This window comes from Schistocerca americana, chromosome 11, assembly GCF_021461395.2.
Source record: "Schistocerca americana isolate TAMUIC-IGC-003095 chromosome 11, iqSchAmer2.1, whole genome shotgun sequence".
NCBI lineage: Eukaryota > Metazoa > Arthropoda > Insecta > Orthoptera > Acrididae > Schistocerca > Schistocerca americana.
The window spans coordinates 52,000,486-52,018,579 of record NC_060129.1 but is presented as its reverse complement, the minus strand read 5'-3'; the positions used below and the strand labels follow the sequence as shown (position 1 = coordinate 52,018,579).

Below are 18,094 nucleotides of genomic sequence, written 5' to 3'. Positions count from 1 at the left end.
TCCAAATCCTTGGTAGGGATGTCCACATGCAGGTGGATACTGGTTCTGCTGCCACTATCATCAATTCTCAGACATATCTTCAGTTGGGCTCTCCACTCCTATCACCTGTCACTTGGCAATTATGGACGTACAATAAACAGAAGATTTCTCTCTTGGGACAATTTAATGCTGAGGTATCATACAAATCCGTTGTTCACACTGTTCCCATATTTGTGGTCGACCAGAGTAATGCAGAGAATCTTTTTGGTTTTGATGCCTTTCACGTTTTTGGGTTCTTTATAGATGACTCTGTCAATATCGTCTCTGATGCTATTCCTTATGCTCAATTGGATTCGTTGTCAACGACATTTTCGTCCCTTTTTCCACCTGGGTTAGGTGGCGCAAATGACTTTGAAGCTCATCACGCTCAGACCCACTGCTCGGCCTAAGTTTTTTCGGGCACGGCTCATTCCTGTGGCCCTTCGCGATCAGGTAAAACGGGAGCTGGATCATCTCACTACTTCGGGGGTCTTGCTTCCTGTCACTTCCAGTGAGTGGTCCTCTCCTGTCGTCGTTGCTAAGCCCAATGGTGATATTCGTCTCTGTGGCGATTTTAAAGCCACTGTAAATGCACAATGCCTCATTGACACTTACCGTATGCCCCGACCTGAAGAATTGTTTACTAAACTTGCTGGAGGCCAGTATTTTTCTAAAATTGACCTTTCAGAAGCTTATCATCAACTTCCTCTTGATGCTGCTTCCCGGCATTTTCTGGTCCTTAACACACCTTTCAGCCTCTATCAGTACCAACGTTTGCCATTCAGGGTTGCCAGCGCCCCTGCTCTCTTTCAGCGATTTTTGGAACAATTATTGCTCCCTGCCCCTGGGTGTATCAATTACATGACGACATTGTTGTCACTGGCTCCACCACTGACGAACATCTTCAGAATCTCCGCACATTTTTGCATGTCTTACAGACCGCCAGTCTTAAGTGTAATCTTCAGAAATCGCAGTTTTTTCAGGCATCTATTACGTACTTGGGGTTCCAACTCTCTCGGGATGGTATTCGTCCACTTCAGCAAACTGTCACGGCGATTGATGCCCTTCCTCGCCCTACATCTGTTAAGGAACTGCAGGCTTTCTTGGGGAAAATAGCATACTATCACAAGTTTTTACCATCTGCTGCTTCGGTGGCTCAGCTGTTGCATCGACTGTTGCATAAAAAATGTGCCTTTTCTCTGGTCCGCGTGATGCGATGCAGCTTTCCAGAAATTGACGACTATGCTGAAACAGGCCCTGTGCCTGGCTACTTATCGACCTGGCCAACATCTTGTTCTTGCCACAGACGCCTCTCCATACGGGGTCAGTGCAGTCCTTGCGCACCATTTTTCTGACGGCTCTGAACAACCCATTGCTTATGCCTCCAAAACACTCACGGATGCCCAACAAAAGTATTCTCAAATTGAAAAAGAAGCTTTGGGCATTATTTATGCTCTTCATAAGTTTGGTGTTTTTCTCTATGGATCCAAGATTCATCTTGTTACGGATCACAAACAACTTGTTTCCTTGTTTCATTCATCATCGTCACTTCCCAACAAGGCTGCACACCGCCTCCAGTGTTGGGCTCTTTACTTGTCTCGTTTCAATTATGAGATTCATTTCCGGCCGATGGCTCAACATGTGAATGCTGATGCACTGTCTCGCCTTCCCATGGGTCCTTATCTGGCATTCGATAGGGATAAACTTTTGTGTTTCCACCTGGATGTTGCCGAGCAGTGGGTTGTGGACGGATTCCCCATCACCGGGGACCAGCTGGCGGCTGCTACGGTTTCTGATCCTACCCTCTCCCGGGTTCTACGCTGTATTCAGAAGGGTTGGCCAGATTGTCCATCCGCTAAGATTTCTGACCACTACTACGCTTTGCGCTACCACCTCACGGCTAAAGATGGTGTTATCCTCCTTTCCACCGACAATGCTTCGCCGCGTGTTGTGGTACCTGCATCTTTGCATGATTCGGTCTTGCACCTCCTTCACCAAGAGCACTTGGGTGTCTCTCGCACAAAATCTGTGGTGCGCCGCCATGTGTATTGGCCTGGCATCGACTCTGAAATAGCACACATGGTCGCTGCCTGCGGCCCTTGTGCGTCACAGGCCGCATTCCCTGAAGTCATCTTTGTCACCGTCGCCTTCGCCTGAGACGCCCTGGGAGCGCATTCATGCTGACTTCGCGGGACCTTTTTTTAGGTACTTATTGGCTCCTCGTAATTGACGCATACTCTAACTTTCCTTTCATTGTCCGTTGCATGTCACCTACCACCGTGGCAATCACAAGTGCTCTCACCCGCATTTTTTCTTTGGAAGGCCTTCCCTCTACTCTTGTTACTGATAATGGTCCACAATTTGCCTCTTCTAAATTTGCGGATTTTTGTGCTTGTCACGGCGTTATGCGTGTCACGGCCCCTCCGTTCCAGCCACAATTAAACGGTGAGGCTGAATGACTGGTCTGCACATTTAAGGCTCAGATGTGGAAACTCCTGACTTCTCCTGCTGCTGATGATGCGCTTCTCCAGTTTCTGGCTTCTTACCATTTCACCCCCATGGGCGACCACAGCCCGGCTGAGCTCTTACATGGCTGACAGCCCCGCACGCTACTTCATCTTCTGCGGCCTTCCAGCTCACGGCCGCGGGTGCTTTCGCTTGGCCGGTTCACCGCCGCCGATCTAGTCTGGGTATGGCGATATGGCAGGCGACCAAAATGGAGTCCGGGTCGCATCTTACGACACCATGGCCGACACCCGTATGAAATCCATACGGGACACGGGTTTTACAGTGCGTCATTCGGACCAGCTTCGGCCTTGTGTGCCGGCAATGCCTGTTCCGAATGCCGCTACACCACCTTCGGCTCTACCTGACGCTCAGGATCTTGACATCTCTCATTACTCACAACACAGCCCTCTCACCATCATCTCGGTGCCAGTACAAGAACGGACGCCACCAGGAGATGTGCCCATGCAGGAACCGGATGACCATCTACTGTCAGAGCCGATCTACTCGCCTCCTTCTCCTACGGATGCCGACACATCACCCATGTCTCCTGTTATATCAACTGGACTTGCCACAACGGCACATTGGTGCACAGGTCCGTAGCAGATTCGACCCCTACGTCTCCTGTCATCTCAACCCGTTATCATCGGGGACACTTCCATCTGTACGGGAAGCCTCCTCCTCGAGAATTTTTTGGCCAGTCAAACAATGCCTATGCACGTTAGCAATCTCCAGGCCACCTCCATCAAGACCAGTGAAAAAATTTCAAAGGGGGGAAAAGTGTTGTGACTCGCCGATCATTGAAAGTGCCGCCGCACAATTACGTGTGTCCTCTACATGCGGCGCTGTCTGCCAGCCATGCAGCAGCCGTGCAACCTAAGCAGCCAGCCAGGCAGCGGCCGCTAGACTAGTACTCAGTGTTCATTCGAATGTTACCTTGTTCACATGTCTTGCTAAGTCAACTTACTCAGTGACTTATATGTGTTGTGTCGTTTTGAAATATATGTGTTCAACTTGATGTTATAACAGTATGCCTTCAACCAGACAGTCGTCTGAGATGTGTTAGGAGGCAACCCGGTCAGGCTGAACGCCGTAGACACACTGTCAATCAAGTGCAGCAAGGTGGAGGTTCCCCTCTGCTCTGGGGTGTCTTATGTAGAGCTGACATACACCGCTGGTGGTCATGGAAGCCGCCGTAATGGCTGTACGATACGTGAATGCCATCCTCTGACCGATAGGGCAACCATATCAACAGCATATTGGAGAGGCATCTGTGCCTCATCATGCACATCTTGTGATTGACTTCCTTCAGGTAACGACATCACTTGACTAGTGTGTCCAGCGTGTTCTCCAGACCTTAACCCTATCGAACATGCCTGCGATAGATTGAAAAGGGCTGTTTATGGACAATGTGACCCACCAACCACTCTGAGGGATCCACTCTGAATTGCCATTGAGGAGTGGGACAATCTGCACCAACAGTGTCTTGTTGAACTTGAGGATAGTATGTTACGACGAATACAGGCATGCGTCAATTCAAGAGGATGCGCTATAAGGAATTAGAGGTACTGGTTTGTACAGCAATCTGGACTACCACCTCTTAATGTCTTGCTGTATGGTGGTACAACATGTAATGTGTGGTTTTCGTGAGTAATAAAACGGTGGAAATGATGTTTATGTTGATCACTATTCCAATTTCTCTACAGGTTCTGGAACACTCTGAACAGAGGTGATGAAAAACATTTTTTTATGTGTGTATATACCAGACTGTGCTTTAAACTTAGGATCTCCTGTTTGCTAGGTAGATGTGGTAATCACTGCGTCATCCGGGTCACAGTGTTATTGCAACTGCATGGATTATCTCGGCTTGCCTCATAGCTGATCCACACTCAAATTGGGCACCATCTATCCACAGCCCTTGTCTATTTTCTCAATATTAGCTTTTCTGAGATTTGCACAGGAGGTCAGACGTATTTGTGGATCCGCTCTGAAGGAGGTGGATTCATTGCCTAGCTAGGCCTATGAAATTATAGGAATGTGTGGTGCCTGCTCTTTCGGACATGGACAGGAGCTGAGGATAGGTGGTGCTTGCTGGGAGTGTGGATCTACTGTGAGGCAAGCCAATATTGTCCATGCAGTTGCGATAATACTGTGTCTAGGATGGCGCAGTGGTTTTCGCACCTACCTAGGAAGTAGGAGATTCTGAGTCTGAATCCCTGTCAGGTATACATTTTCACTTGTCACTGCCGATTTCCTTTCCTTTCCTTTATTCCCCTCTCCACCTTCAATTTACGTGTAATTTATAACAGCTGTGGATACTGTATGGTGTCTGTTATTTCAGACATGTCCAAAATAGCAGACACCCCACATTTATATAATTCAAATAATGTTGGGACAAGTCGCTATGAGGATGATTCTTGTAATCATTCAACAATATTGTGAAAGTTGCTGCTCACTATATAGCAGAGATGTGGAGTCACAGTTAGGAACAAAAAAGACTGTCAAAATATAGCTTTCATCCTCTAAGGCCTTCATCGGAATTAAATGACAATCACACACATACACACTCGTGTAAATGCAACTCATGCACACGTGACTGCAGTGTCAGGCAACTGAGGCAACACTGCAAGCAGCAGCTACAGTGCATGATGGGAATGGTGACTGGTTGGTGGTGGTGGTGGTGGTGGTGGTAGTGGTGGTGGTGGTGGTGGTGGAGGTGGTGGTGGTGGTGGTAGGATCTATAGAACAGGTCTTACATCTAGGTCTATTACGGGGTTGTGAGCCATAAGGTAAGGGGTGGAAGTAGGGGTTGTGTAAGGATGGACAAACATATTGTGTAGGTTCTGTGCACGGCAGAATACCACAGGCATGGACGAGTATATTGTGTAGGTTCAGTGGATGGCAGAATACTCTGAGTGGTTATTCTGCAGTCCACTGAACCTACACAATATACTCGATATCCCTACACAATGCATTCCCAACCCCTTATCTCATGGCTCGTACCACTGTAGTAGATGCAAGATATGTCCTGTACATCCTCCCACCACCACCTACTCCAGTCCGGTCACAAACACCACTTATTCCATCAAAGGCAGGGCTACCTGTGAAACCAGTCATGCAATCAACAAGCTAAGCTGCAACCACTGTGCTGCATTCTATGTGGGCATGACAACCAACAAGCTGTGTGTCTGCATGAATAGTCACAACTGTGGCCAAGAAACAAGTGGACCACCCTGTTGATGAGCACACTGCCACACGTGACATCCATCATTTCAGTGACTGCTTCACAGCGTGTGCCATATGAATCTTTCCCACCAACACTAACTTTTCTAAATTGTGCAGTTGGGAATATTCCCTGCAATATATCCTACGTTCCCATGACCTCCAGGCCTCGGCCATCATTAGTCATTGTTCTGTCCTATCCAGCCCATTCTCTGTTCCCATCCAGCACTACACAGCCCTCATTCTTCCATCGCATCTAGATTTTTTCTTCTCTCCTATTCTGATGTTCTCCCACTTCTCCACTGCACTTCATCTAACCTCCCAACTGCACATACACTATGTAATCAAAAGTGTCTGGACTGGTGCCCTAAATCAGTAATGCTGGAATTTAATATGGTGTTGGCCCAACCTTAACCTTGATGACAGCTTCCACTCTCGCAGGCATATGTTCAATCAGGTGCTGGAAGGTTTCTTGGAGAATGGCAGCTCATTCTTCATGGAGTGCTGCACTGATGAGAGTTATCGACATTGGTCGGTGAAGCCTGGCACGAAGTCGGTGTTCCAAAACATCGTAAAGGTGTTTTATAGGATGCAGGCCAGGACTCTGCAGGAATGTTATTGTTATGTAACCACTCTGCCACAGGTCGTGTATTATGCACAGGTGCTCGATCGTGTTGAAACATCAGTTGCCAGCCTCAAATGGCTCTTCAACAGTTGGAAGCAAGAAGGTGTTTAAAACATCAATGTAGGTTGTGCTGTAATGGTGCCATGCAAAACAACAGGGGTGCAAGGCCTCCCCCCCCCCCCCCCACCCCCCTGTGAAAAACATGACCACACCATAACACCACTGCCTCTGAATTTTACTGTTGGCTATACACCCACTGGCAGATGACGTTCACCAGGTAGTCGCCATACCCACACCCTGCCATCGGATTGCCACATCATGTACCATGATTTGCGACCCCACTCAAAATTTTTCTGCTTTTCAATCATCCAATATTTATGCTCTTCGCACCAAGTGAGACATCGTTTGGGATTTACTGGCATTATGTGTGGCTTATGAGCAGCCGATCAAGCATGAAATCCAAGTTTTCTCACTTCCCGCCTAACTGTCATAGTACTTGCAGTGGTTCCTGATGCAGATTAGAATTCCTGTGTGATGGTTTGGATAGATGTCTGCCTATTACACATTATGACACTCTTCAACTGTTGGCGGTCTCTGTCAGTCAACAGACGAGGTTGGCCTGTCGGCATTTGTGCCATACGTGTCCCTTCATGTTTCCACTTCACTATCACATCAGAAACCGTGGACCTAGGGATGTTTAGGAGTGTGGAAATCTCTCATACAGATGTATGACACAAGTGACAACCAATCACCTGACGACATTCGAAGTCTGTGAGTTCTGTGGAGTACCCCATTCTGCTCTCTCACGATGTCTAATGACTTGTGAGGTCGCTGATATGGAGTACCTGGCGGTAGGTGGCAGCAAAATGCATCTAATATGAAAAAGTGTGTTTTTGGGGTGTCCGGATACTTTTGATCATATAGTGTAGCTGCCCTACCCTCTTTGCACCTTGTCCCTGCATGCTCCCCAACAGCACTTCACTGTCTGTCCTCGCTACCCTACTATCCCTCCCCCTCCCTGCACCCGCCTCATTATTCCCATCCAGTCACCACTTCCATCTTGCACAGGTGCTGCTGCTTGCACTATGGCCTCACTTGCCTCAGACTGCAGTCAAGTGTGTGTTAGTTGCATTTGCATGAGTGTGTATGTGTGTGTTTGACATCTAGTTTTGACAAAGGCCTTACTGAACGAATGCCATATTTGTGACAGTCTTTTTGTTGTTACTATGAATAAGAACAATCCACATAGAGACCTAAAATCACTTGCCTTGGGCCAAAAAGGGATCCAGTATTCAGGAACACACACTTTCAACAAATTGCCAGCAACCATTAAAAACTTGCTTTCAGATAAAGCACAGTTTAAACAGAGGTTGAAAGAATTTTTGATAGGCAACTCCTTTTACTCTATCAATGAATATCTTAACAGAGACTGTTCAGCCAGCTTTAGTAAAAATGTCTGTTAGATTTCAGTTTTGACAGCACTTTGTAACAACAGTCAAGATTAGGTAAATGTATTGATACTGCATAACAGTGTTTCATTGTGACAGCATGTTAATTCTGTAAATATCAGCTGTTCCACTTTACCACATTGTATTTACGTATTTAAACAATCTCCTGACAAATGAACTGGGTTGTACATACACTCCTGGAAATTGAAATAAGAACACCGTGAATTCATTGTCCCAGGAAGGGGAAACTTTATTGACACATTCCTGGGGTCAGATACATCACATGATCACACTGACAGAACCACAGGCACATAGACACAGGCAACAGAGCATGCACAATGTCGGCACTAGTACAGTGTATATCCACCTTTCGCAGCAATGCAGGCTGCTATTCTCCCATGGAGACGATCGTAGAGATGCTGGATGTAGTCCTGTGGAACGGCTTGCCATGCCATTTCCACCTGGCGCCTCAGTTGGACCAGCGTTCGTGCTGGACGTGCAGACCGCGTGAGACGACGCTTCATCCAGTCCCAAACATGCTCAATGGGGGACAGATCCGGAGATCTTGCTGGCCAGGGTAGTTGACTTACACCTTCTAGAGCACGTTGGGTGGCACAGGATACATGCGGACGTGCATTGTCCTGTTGGAACAGCAAGTTCCCTTGCCGGTCTAGGAATGGTAGAACGATGGGTTCGATGACGGTTTGGATGTACCGTGCACTATTCAGTGTCCCCTCGACGATCACCAGTGGTGTACGGCCAGTGTAGGAGATCGCTCCCCACACCATGATGCCGGGTGTTGGCCCTGTGTGCCTCGGTCGTATGCAGTCCTGATTGTGGCGCTCACCTGCACGGCGCCAAACACGCATACGACCATCATTGGCACCAAGGCAGAAGCGACTCTCATCGCTGAAGACGACACGTCTCCATTCGTCCCTCCATTCACGCCAGTCGCGACACCACTGGAGGCGGGCTGCACGATGTTGGGGCGTGAGCGGAAGACGGCCTAACGGTGTGCGGGACCGTAGCCCAGCTTCATGGAGACAGTTGCGAATGGTCCTCGCCGATACCCCAGGAGCAACAGTGTCCCTAATTTGCTGGGAAGTGGCGGTGCGGTCCCCTACGGCACTGCGTAGGATCCTACGGTCTTGGCGTGCATCCGTGCGTCACTGCGGTCCGGTCCCAGGTCGACTGGCACGTGCACCTTCCGCCGACCACTATCGACAACATCGATGTACTGTGGAGACCTCACGCCCCACGTGTTGAGCAATTCGGCGGTACGTCCACCCGGCCTCGCGCATGCCCACTATACGCCCTCGCTCAAAGTCCGTCAACTGCACATACGGTTCACGTCCACGCTGTCGCGGCATGCTACCAGTGTTAAAGACTGCGATGGAGCTCCGTATGCCACGGCAAACTGGCTGACACTGACGGCGGCGGTGCACAAATGCTGCGCAGCTAGCGCCATTCGACGGCCAACACCGCGGTTCCTGGTGTGTCCGCTGTGCCGTGCGTGTGATCATTGCTTGTACAGCCCTCTCGCAGTGTCCGGAGCAAGTATGGTGGGTCTGACACACCGGTGTCAATGTGTTTTTTTTTCCATTTCCAGGAGTGTATTATATTCAGGTGTTTTATGTTATACTTCAACATGTTCCATGCCCGTGAGAATCATATCATTTTTTGGGTCTGTGGAATGAAAATTTAATCTAATCTAATCTTTGAGGGAAAACATTTTTATATCCTGCCAACCTATCAGTACAGTTTCTCTTTATGTGATGCAGTCTGATGTTCTGTTCAAATGTTACAGTCATATTTATGTAACATTGCACAGTGTGGTCTTGACAAAAAATAATGGGTAATTACCAGTATCATAAGTACATTAAATTCTTTTTATGTTGGAAATATAGCACTGACCACAAATTCTCTATAATGTACAAAAAATAGTTAGGTGTAGATTATCAAGTGGCTGAAGTTACATTATTTAAATTATGTAGCTAATTTATGGGACTAACATTATTTAGTACAGAATACATTGTTAGATTATCTCAGCATGTGCTTTTGGCAGTGCAATCCAAATTTAACTTCCCCACCTACATTTAGTGGAGATCCATCTTATGCTATCTTTTACGCAACGTACTTAATTTCCAATGTATAATAATGAGAATGTTAGGCTAGTGTTTTGTTTAGAACCACAGTATTCAATTCTGTATACTTAATTTTTTTTTCAATTTTTCTATTAATGGTCTTCAAATTGTGCAGGGCTCAGCATTTGAGAGTGATTGTCTTGATGAGTACGATCCATTGAGCATAGCAGATGATGAGGTAAGTCATAGATCACATTTATTTACTGTAACTTAGGATATCATCATAATTTAATAATAACTTTGTGTTACCCCAGAGTTGTTTACGTAGTAACATTTCATTAAAGTTTAGGGAAGTGATACATGAACTGACAATAACTGAATGAGACACCATGAAAACGTCAAGTATAATGCTGTTGTGTGCACTGATACATCTGATTTTCCTTTCTTTAAAAAAAAAAAAAGGATGTTTTTTAAAGGCGGTGAAATGCCCAGTTGCTAGTCACTGTGTAAGTAAATAACTAAGTTAACTTTTCCAATGAATATTTCAAAGCAATAGAAAATTTTGATAGAGAAATTGTATAGTGATGTAATACGATTCAGAACCGGATTTTTTTTAAGTTTGTTAATGGGCTCCAGAATTGAAGAACAGTGTTACAAAACAACTATGAGCTGTCATGATATGTATGTAGTTATTTATAATAAACCAGTTTTGGTAAAGTGACCATCATGTCAATTCCAGTGACAGTAACAGGTTGTGGATAAACTATGTCTCTTTTAGTTTAGGTTGCTGGAATATAATGTAGAGCTGCTATCATACAGATGGTGTAATGCTGATTGCTTCATACACAGGAATAGCTACATGTTAGTTCTGTTTTCACTAAAGGTGAACTGTGTTACACTAATTTACAAAACAGTGCAATATATCCAAACACCTCTAAAGAGCTCCATTAATATATGGCATACTTCTTAGCTGAGTTGTGCTGTGTAAAATGACTGTTGCACAGACAAATGCAGTCTTGATGTTTTTTTCTTAAAAATGTCTGTTGAAATAGCTAAGTTTTATAATGTCACCTGAATGCCGACAAGTTGTTTTAGACATTAACACCCTCAGTACCAGGCCTACTTTATGTACCTATCCCTACAAACCAGGCAATTTCTTCAATATTTTGATAATCACTGCGTCAGATCTTTTTTTTGGATTGTGGCAAATTTGGCACCATTTTGAAGCTGCGCTTTTCATCTTTAATTCTGTGCAAAAGAAACTACTTTGGAATGCACAGCTCTAAGGTACAGTTATAGAAATCACATATGTGTTTTAAACAATTTAGAAAAGTCATATGGATAAGAGAATGCAATTGTCATTTATTTTTAACTAATATCATGGCACTACATAACATCTTTCTGTCAGTCTACAATAATTGCATACAAATTTCACACAGACTCATATTGTTTTTTAGTGTGGAAAATTTTGAAGCAAGGTTCCAGGCAGAGTGAAACACCACACTGTTCATATTTGTACCATGTCTCTTTGTGAGAAGCTTTGCCATTCTCTTTCTTACTCCCGGCACCGCACACATGACACAGACGAGCAGCATATTTCTTTGTAGTTGGAGGTATGTGCTGCAAAAAATGTCTCTTTGTCAGTTGACCTACAGTTCCTTCATTCCTTTGTATGACTTAAAGTGTATCATCTTCAATAAGCTGAGCTGCAATCATTGTTATGAATTCTGTTATTGTTACTTTCTTGTTGTGCACTGCATTGTATAGCCAAAAATCATTTGATACTCCCCTCAGCAGCAGATGGAAACATAATTTTCACCACCATTTTACTGTTTTTTTCTGTTCTGGAATGGAATGGAATGGATTGTACTGCAGGCACTGGTATCCGATATCCACTCCAATTTTATTCAGATGGTAATCCAGTACCTGAAGTGGTTTCATTACCAGACCCATTTTTCTTAATATGCATATCAAATGTGGCCTGATGCCTTGTAGACAATATATACACATCCATCTTACCCTTCCACTTCATTGCTAGTACATTATCTTTACACGGAAAAGACAGTTCGCCCTTTCTCAGCTTATTAGATACTAAATCTTTAGGTACTCCTTTCAGCTCTCTGAGATTGCAGATTAGTTCTGTGGGATAGTGTTTACCTGTGAAGATCTTTGCAAACCTTGGCATACTGGGTGAGGAAGTTATTGTCACTACAGATATGCTGTCCCTTGGTAGCCACACATCAAGGGATGGATTTTTTGGGGTGGAAAGTTCTGCAGTTATTGAAAAGCGGGTACTGGTTGTGGGTGGTGGGTTTAATGTGAACATATGTGTGGATGGAGTTATCAGAGAGAAGGGGGTCAGTGTCTAGGAAGGCGGCATGCTGGATACAGAGGACCAGGTGAAGTTGTTGGGAGAGTAGGTGCTGAAGTTATGAAGGAACGAGAGGAGAGGGTGTCTTGCCTCTGAGCCCAGATCATAAAGATGTTGTCAGTGAACTTGAGCCAGACCAGGGGTTTGGGGGATATAATAGGTTAGGAAATTTTCCTCTAGATACTCCATAAACAGGTTGGAATAAGAGGGTGCCATGCTGGGTGCCCACAGCTTTGGTGCAGATACATTTGTGTACCTTCCAAACAGAGTAGTCGTGGTTGTGTGTTAGGACAAAATTAGTAAAAATTATGAGTAATGAGGTAGTGGATGAGTTGGTGAAGGAAGTGGCTGCTGTCATTGCCATGAGAGGCTAGAATACAGGCTACAAAACCCTTTTCAGTTGGAGTGCAATAAAATGCTACAATGGAGTGTCCACGATTGTTGGCTGCTCCATAGTAGCTGGTTTTGTGTTCCCCCTGAAAGAATTTCAGCCCTCATTTCACCAACACCTCCAACCTTGTCTGAAATTTAGCCTCCCATGTAAAAGATACCACCCACTTTCCTCAGCAACTCTGCGTCATCCACGTTCTTTTGCCTCCTAGATCTGTACTCATCACTCTTGATGCCACTATTGAACACTACCTCTCCCACTGTCCTTCAGTCTTCCAACCCACCTCATTTCTCATACACCTTATTAATTTATCCTAAAATACAACACTACTACTACTACTACTACTACTACTACTACTACTACTCTGAGGTGAAAGTATACCAACAAATCTGCGGCACAGCCATGAGCACCTGCATGGCACCCTCCCTGTTTATGGGCTATCAAGAGGAAACTTTCTACCCTCTGAAAACTGTAAACACTTTGTTTGGTTCAGGTTCACAGACATCGTCTTCATGATCTGGACTCAGGACCAAGACATCCTATCCTTATTCTTTAACAACCTCAACACCTTCTCTCCAATCTGCTTCACCTGGTACTCCTCGACCCAGCATGCTACCTTCCTAGATGCTGACCCCCTACTCCCTGGTGGCTCCATCCACACATCTGTCAACATTAAACCCATCAACCAGCATCAGTACCTGCATTTCAACAGCTGCCAATCCTTCCACACCAAAAAATCCCAACATTACACCATATCTGAAGTGACAGCTACTCCCTTGCTAGTATACTAAGGTCGTGCAGAGACCTTCACAGACAGGCACTATCTCCCAGACTCTGTCTGCAAACAGATTTCCCATGCCATATCCCACACAAGTCAACCCTTCCACAACCCCAGTACTCAACAAACGTGTGCCACCTTCGTCACCCAATATCACCATGGACTTGAACAACAGAACCACATTCTTCGCCAGGGTTTGATTAACTCTCATTCCACCCTGAAATGAGGGACGTTCTAACCAAGATGTTTCTCACTCCCCCTAAAGTGGTGTTCTGTCACCCTCTCAAACTCTACAGCATCTTAGTCCATGCTACTGCCAATTTCAGCCCCTTACCACAGGAGGAGGAGGAGATTAGTTTTGAACGTCCCGTCGACAACGAGGTCATTAGAGACGGAGCGCAAGCTCAGGTGAAGGAAGGATGGGGAAGGAAATCGGCCGTGCCCTTTCAAAGGAACCATACCGGCATTTGCCTGAAGCGATTTAGGGAAATCGCGGAAAACCTAAATCAGGATGGCCGGAGACGGGATTGAACCGTCGTCCTCCCGAATGCGAGTCCAGTGTGCTAGCCACCGCCCCCCCTCTCGGTCCTTACCACAGGGATATGATCCCTGTGGAAGACCTAGGTGCAAGACCTGCCCAATCCACCCACACAGCACTTCCTATTGCCGTCCTGTCAGGCTTGTCCAATCCCATCAGAGGCTGGCTACCTGTGATAGCAGTCATGTCATTTACTGCCTCTGTTGCAGTCATTGCACAGCTTTTTATATTGATTGATATGACTACCAGCCAGCTGCCCAGCAGAATGAATGGCTACCACCAAACGGTGACCAAAGAGCAAAGTAATCACACTGGGGCACGACATGCAATTGAACATAAAATGTCTGATTTTAGTGGTTGCTTAGCAACCCAAGCAATCTGGATCCTGTTTCAACTGCGACCAGGATGGTCGCGGGGTAACAAGAATGGAAGGCGCGGTGGGACCTGTGGAGAACAACAACACAACTGAAGAGGACGGACATGACCAACCTAGGACGGAACGAATACAAGAAGACTGAACAACAGAGTCACAAGGAAACAAACTCGTACACGAACCAGGAAGTAAGCAGTCTAGCGCAAAGCGAGGTGTAAACCGACATAAGCAAGATTAGACTGACTGGCTGAGCGAGTGGCCGGCGTTTAAGTATGCTATCGGGGGCACAGCTATTGGCCACTGTGACCACGTGTTGCACTGTGACGCCCCCACACTAAAAGCGGGCCAGGAGGCGCGCGCCACCACAGCTCAAGGCGCGATGGTGCAGAGACCTCTATGGGTCTTCAACGCCCATGATGTCCGCTGCAGATTCAAATTCCTTGGCATGCGGTACCAGATCCCTCCCCCCTGAAACTTGCGCGTAGGGGCAGAAACGCCCCGGACGGTGCCAAGGTGGGCGGCAGTGGGAAGAGGAACTGGGCGTATCAACCGCTAGCGGCGGGGAGGAAGGGATGTCCGAGGTATCCATAACAGCCGATCCAGGGTCCAGGGTGGGGGAGGGAGCTGACGATCCACCCGGAGGCAGAGAGGGCTGACAGCAGGCCTGCAGGGGAGACGGCAACCGGGGGCTGGGACGGTGACTCAAGCACCACGTCCGTACCCAAAGTAGGTAAGGAAAGAGGCGGCGGTGCGAGTTCTGTAGCAGCACGAGGGCGGAACTGATTGTGATGGCTGTGCTCCAACCCTTACATCATCTGTACCAACTTAACACGCTGCCCATGGGCCGCGACGACCGTGGCGGGTGTCCAACCCGCCTTGCGTCCATACTTGCGGGCCCACATCGCCGTGCCAGGGGCATACCGCTAGGAGGGCCAGGAGTGGGGGTGGGAGGAGGACGGCAGCAGCAAATGCAGCAGGGTCCGCGGCTGTTGCCCATGAAGAAGCTCTGCAGGATGGTGACCAAAAACGAGGTGAGGGCCGATGTGGTTGGAGATGTGTCAACCGCCTTAGTCAACTGGTGTTTAGAACTGCGGACAAGCCTCTCCGCCACAGAACATGCTTGTAAGTCGCCTGGACAATGAACTGCCCATGAAGGGGAATGGAACCATCTCCGTAGGCGACCAATCAGCAAGAGGGAGGTGACAACGCAGGGGAGCCCAGCCGTGTATATGTCGCCATATTAATCAGGGAGACGGTGGCCCCTGTGTTGACCTGAAAACTGACATCCTCTTTGAAAATGCGGAGTGTGAGGAAAAGCTATTGCGCTGATGGGCCATCCTGTGGGACGACCGATTGCAGAGCATGGACAGTATCTTGAGGCCCAGGAGGGGCAGGACTGGATCCAATCGAGCGACTGCGACAAACCAATCGGATGTGGCCCTTCTTGTTACACAGCGTGCACGTTTTCCAGGGTTGGGGACAATCAGCCCGCGAATGGCAGTAAAGCACTGTGGGCAAGACGAAAGTGGGCCGCGCGACCGGTGATGAGGGGCGATCGAAGGTGTCGATATCATAGAGACGTCGGAACATAAAGAGTCCCGACGGCACTGGCCCCTGTCGGTTGGGCCATGTCGACGCCGCAAGGGCGGAACCCGCCGGGACACGACGATTGCTGCCACCTGCAGTCACACCATAAGACGCTCGTTAGCCGCTTCAGCAGTTTCAAAGGAGTGGGCAATGCGGAGAATGTCGTCCAAGGAGGGGTTGTCAAGTTTCAGTGCCGCAGTACGGACCTCAGGGTCGGGAGCCAGCTGAACCACCACATCCCAGATCAGGGAGTCCGCATACGAAGCCTTTTACACTGCTGATTGGTGCACATAAAATCGCATCGACGGCTGAGACCCTGCAAGTCCGTGACCCAGGAACGATACGATTGACCAGGCTGTTTATGGTACTGGTGGAACTCCAGCCGAGAGGCGACTACCTGGTAGCGTTGGGAACAATAGTTTGTCAGCAGAAGGCAGATCTCCTGGAAAGAGAGAGCCACAGGATCGGACAACGGTGCCAACTTGTGGAGAAGAAAGAACGTGTCCGGAGAGGCCCAAGACAAAAACAACACTGCAAGCAGTTGTCTGTGACTTGAAAAGCTGTGAAATGTTGTTTCAGCCTATGTAAGTAGGTTTCCCAGTCCTCTTTAGCACCATTAAAGGGTGGAAATGAATGAGGATGCAGGAAAGCATCGGATGCCTGAGGACCCTGAAGCTGGTGTGCTAATGCGTCCTGGGCATCGACTTTGTCCATTAGCAACTGCAGCGACTTTTGTAAGATGTCTGACTGGAGCTGCTGCTGCTGCATGACCTACTGCTGTTGCTCCAGCAGATAGACCAATTTCGCCTCCATACCAAGAACGACCACTGTTTACCTTGTCGCCAAAATGTAACTTGACCAGGACGGCTGCGGGGTAGCAAGGACGGAAGGCGCGGCGGGATCCGCGGAGAGGGCTGCGAACAACACAATGGAAGAGGACGGACACGACCAACATAGGATGGAACGAATACAACAAGACCGAACAAGAGTCACAAGGAAACAAACTCGTATACAAACCAGGAAGTAAGCAGTCTAGCACAAAGCGAGGTGTAAACCGACGTAAGCGAGATTAGACTGACTGGGTGAGCAAGTGGCTGGCATTTAAGTACGCTATCGAGGGTGCCACTACTGGCTGCTGGGACCATGTGTTCCAGGCCCACACACTAAAAGCGGGCCAGGAGGCGCGCGCCACCACAGCTTAAGGCGTGATGGTCCAGAGACCTCTATGGGTCTTCGACGACCATGACGTGTGGTGCAGATTCAAAATCTGCGGTGCGCGGTACCAGAGTTCCTTTTCACCACCACCAGGTTTTCTGAACTGTGCAGCTGAAAGTTGTTATGACAACACATTCTCCTCTTGTGAGATCATCCTTACCTCAACCTACCATAACCTTCTCTCCTTACACCATCAATCCAACAGTTACTGGCCTCCTACTCCCACCTGCTCTACCACTTCTTTTCAATTCATCTTCCCTCATCCTTATTGTGGTCTGTTCTCTGCCAATGCACCTGTGGGTCTTTTCCCCATTTCTGCTCCTTTCTTTTTCCACTCCATGTCCCACTCTCCCTTCCACACATCCACCTGACACTATGCCTGAGAGCTTTGTCATGCCACCAACTAGTTGCTATGGAGTGGCTGGTAATTACTTAAAACTTACAAACATCATTCAACCACAAAAATTCAAAGCTGTTCAGAATTGTAATATAAAAAAGTGTTGGATTTGAAATTGCATTGCATATGTTGATGTGGAACTACATACTGAGGTAGTTTTAATTACTGGTGTATATAAATATAATACATATAAAACATAACATCAATTTCAATAACAAGTAAACACTGCTTAAGGAGGACAAGTGCAAAACAAATAACATGAAAAGTGCAATCCTCCGCCTGCTCTAAATGAGAAGTAGCATACATAAGTGTTAATATTGCTACATGCACTGCGTCACATAAACAGTAGAAAAGAATTAATCGTTTATTGTGCACATATTGACACAACAGAACAAAGCAAAATAAAAAAGTTTATAGGAATATGTACAACTTAAATTTCTAAGTGGCATGGTACTATCTAACATTTGTTATGAGAACCGATGTTATGTAACATTTTATTCCTAACTGACATAACAATGTTAATACAACCAGAAGTCACTCGC

The 18,094-nt window shown here is 47.0% G+C and overlaps 1 protein-coding gene across 1 annotated transcript in view; it reads left to right on the top strand.

Moving 5' to 3' along the window:
- LOC124553826 overlaps window positions 1–18,094 on the top strand; it is a 67,866-nt gene that overhangs the window by 20,469 nt on the left and 29,303 nt on the right. The window contains exon 7 of the mRNA XM_047127813.1: window positions 10,078–10,140. Coding sequence (XP_046983769.1) covers window positions 10,078–10,140 — 63 coding nt within the window. The remainder of the gene's footprint in view (window positions 1–10,077; window positions 10,141–18,094) is intronic.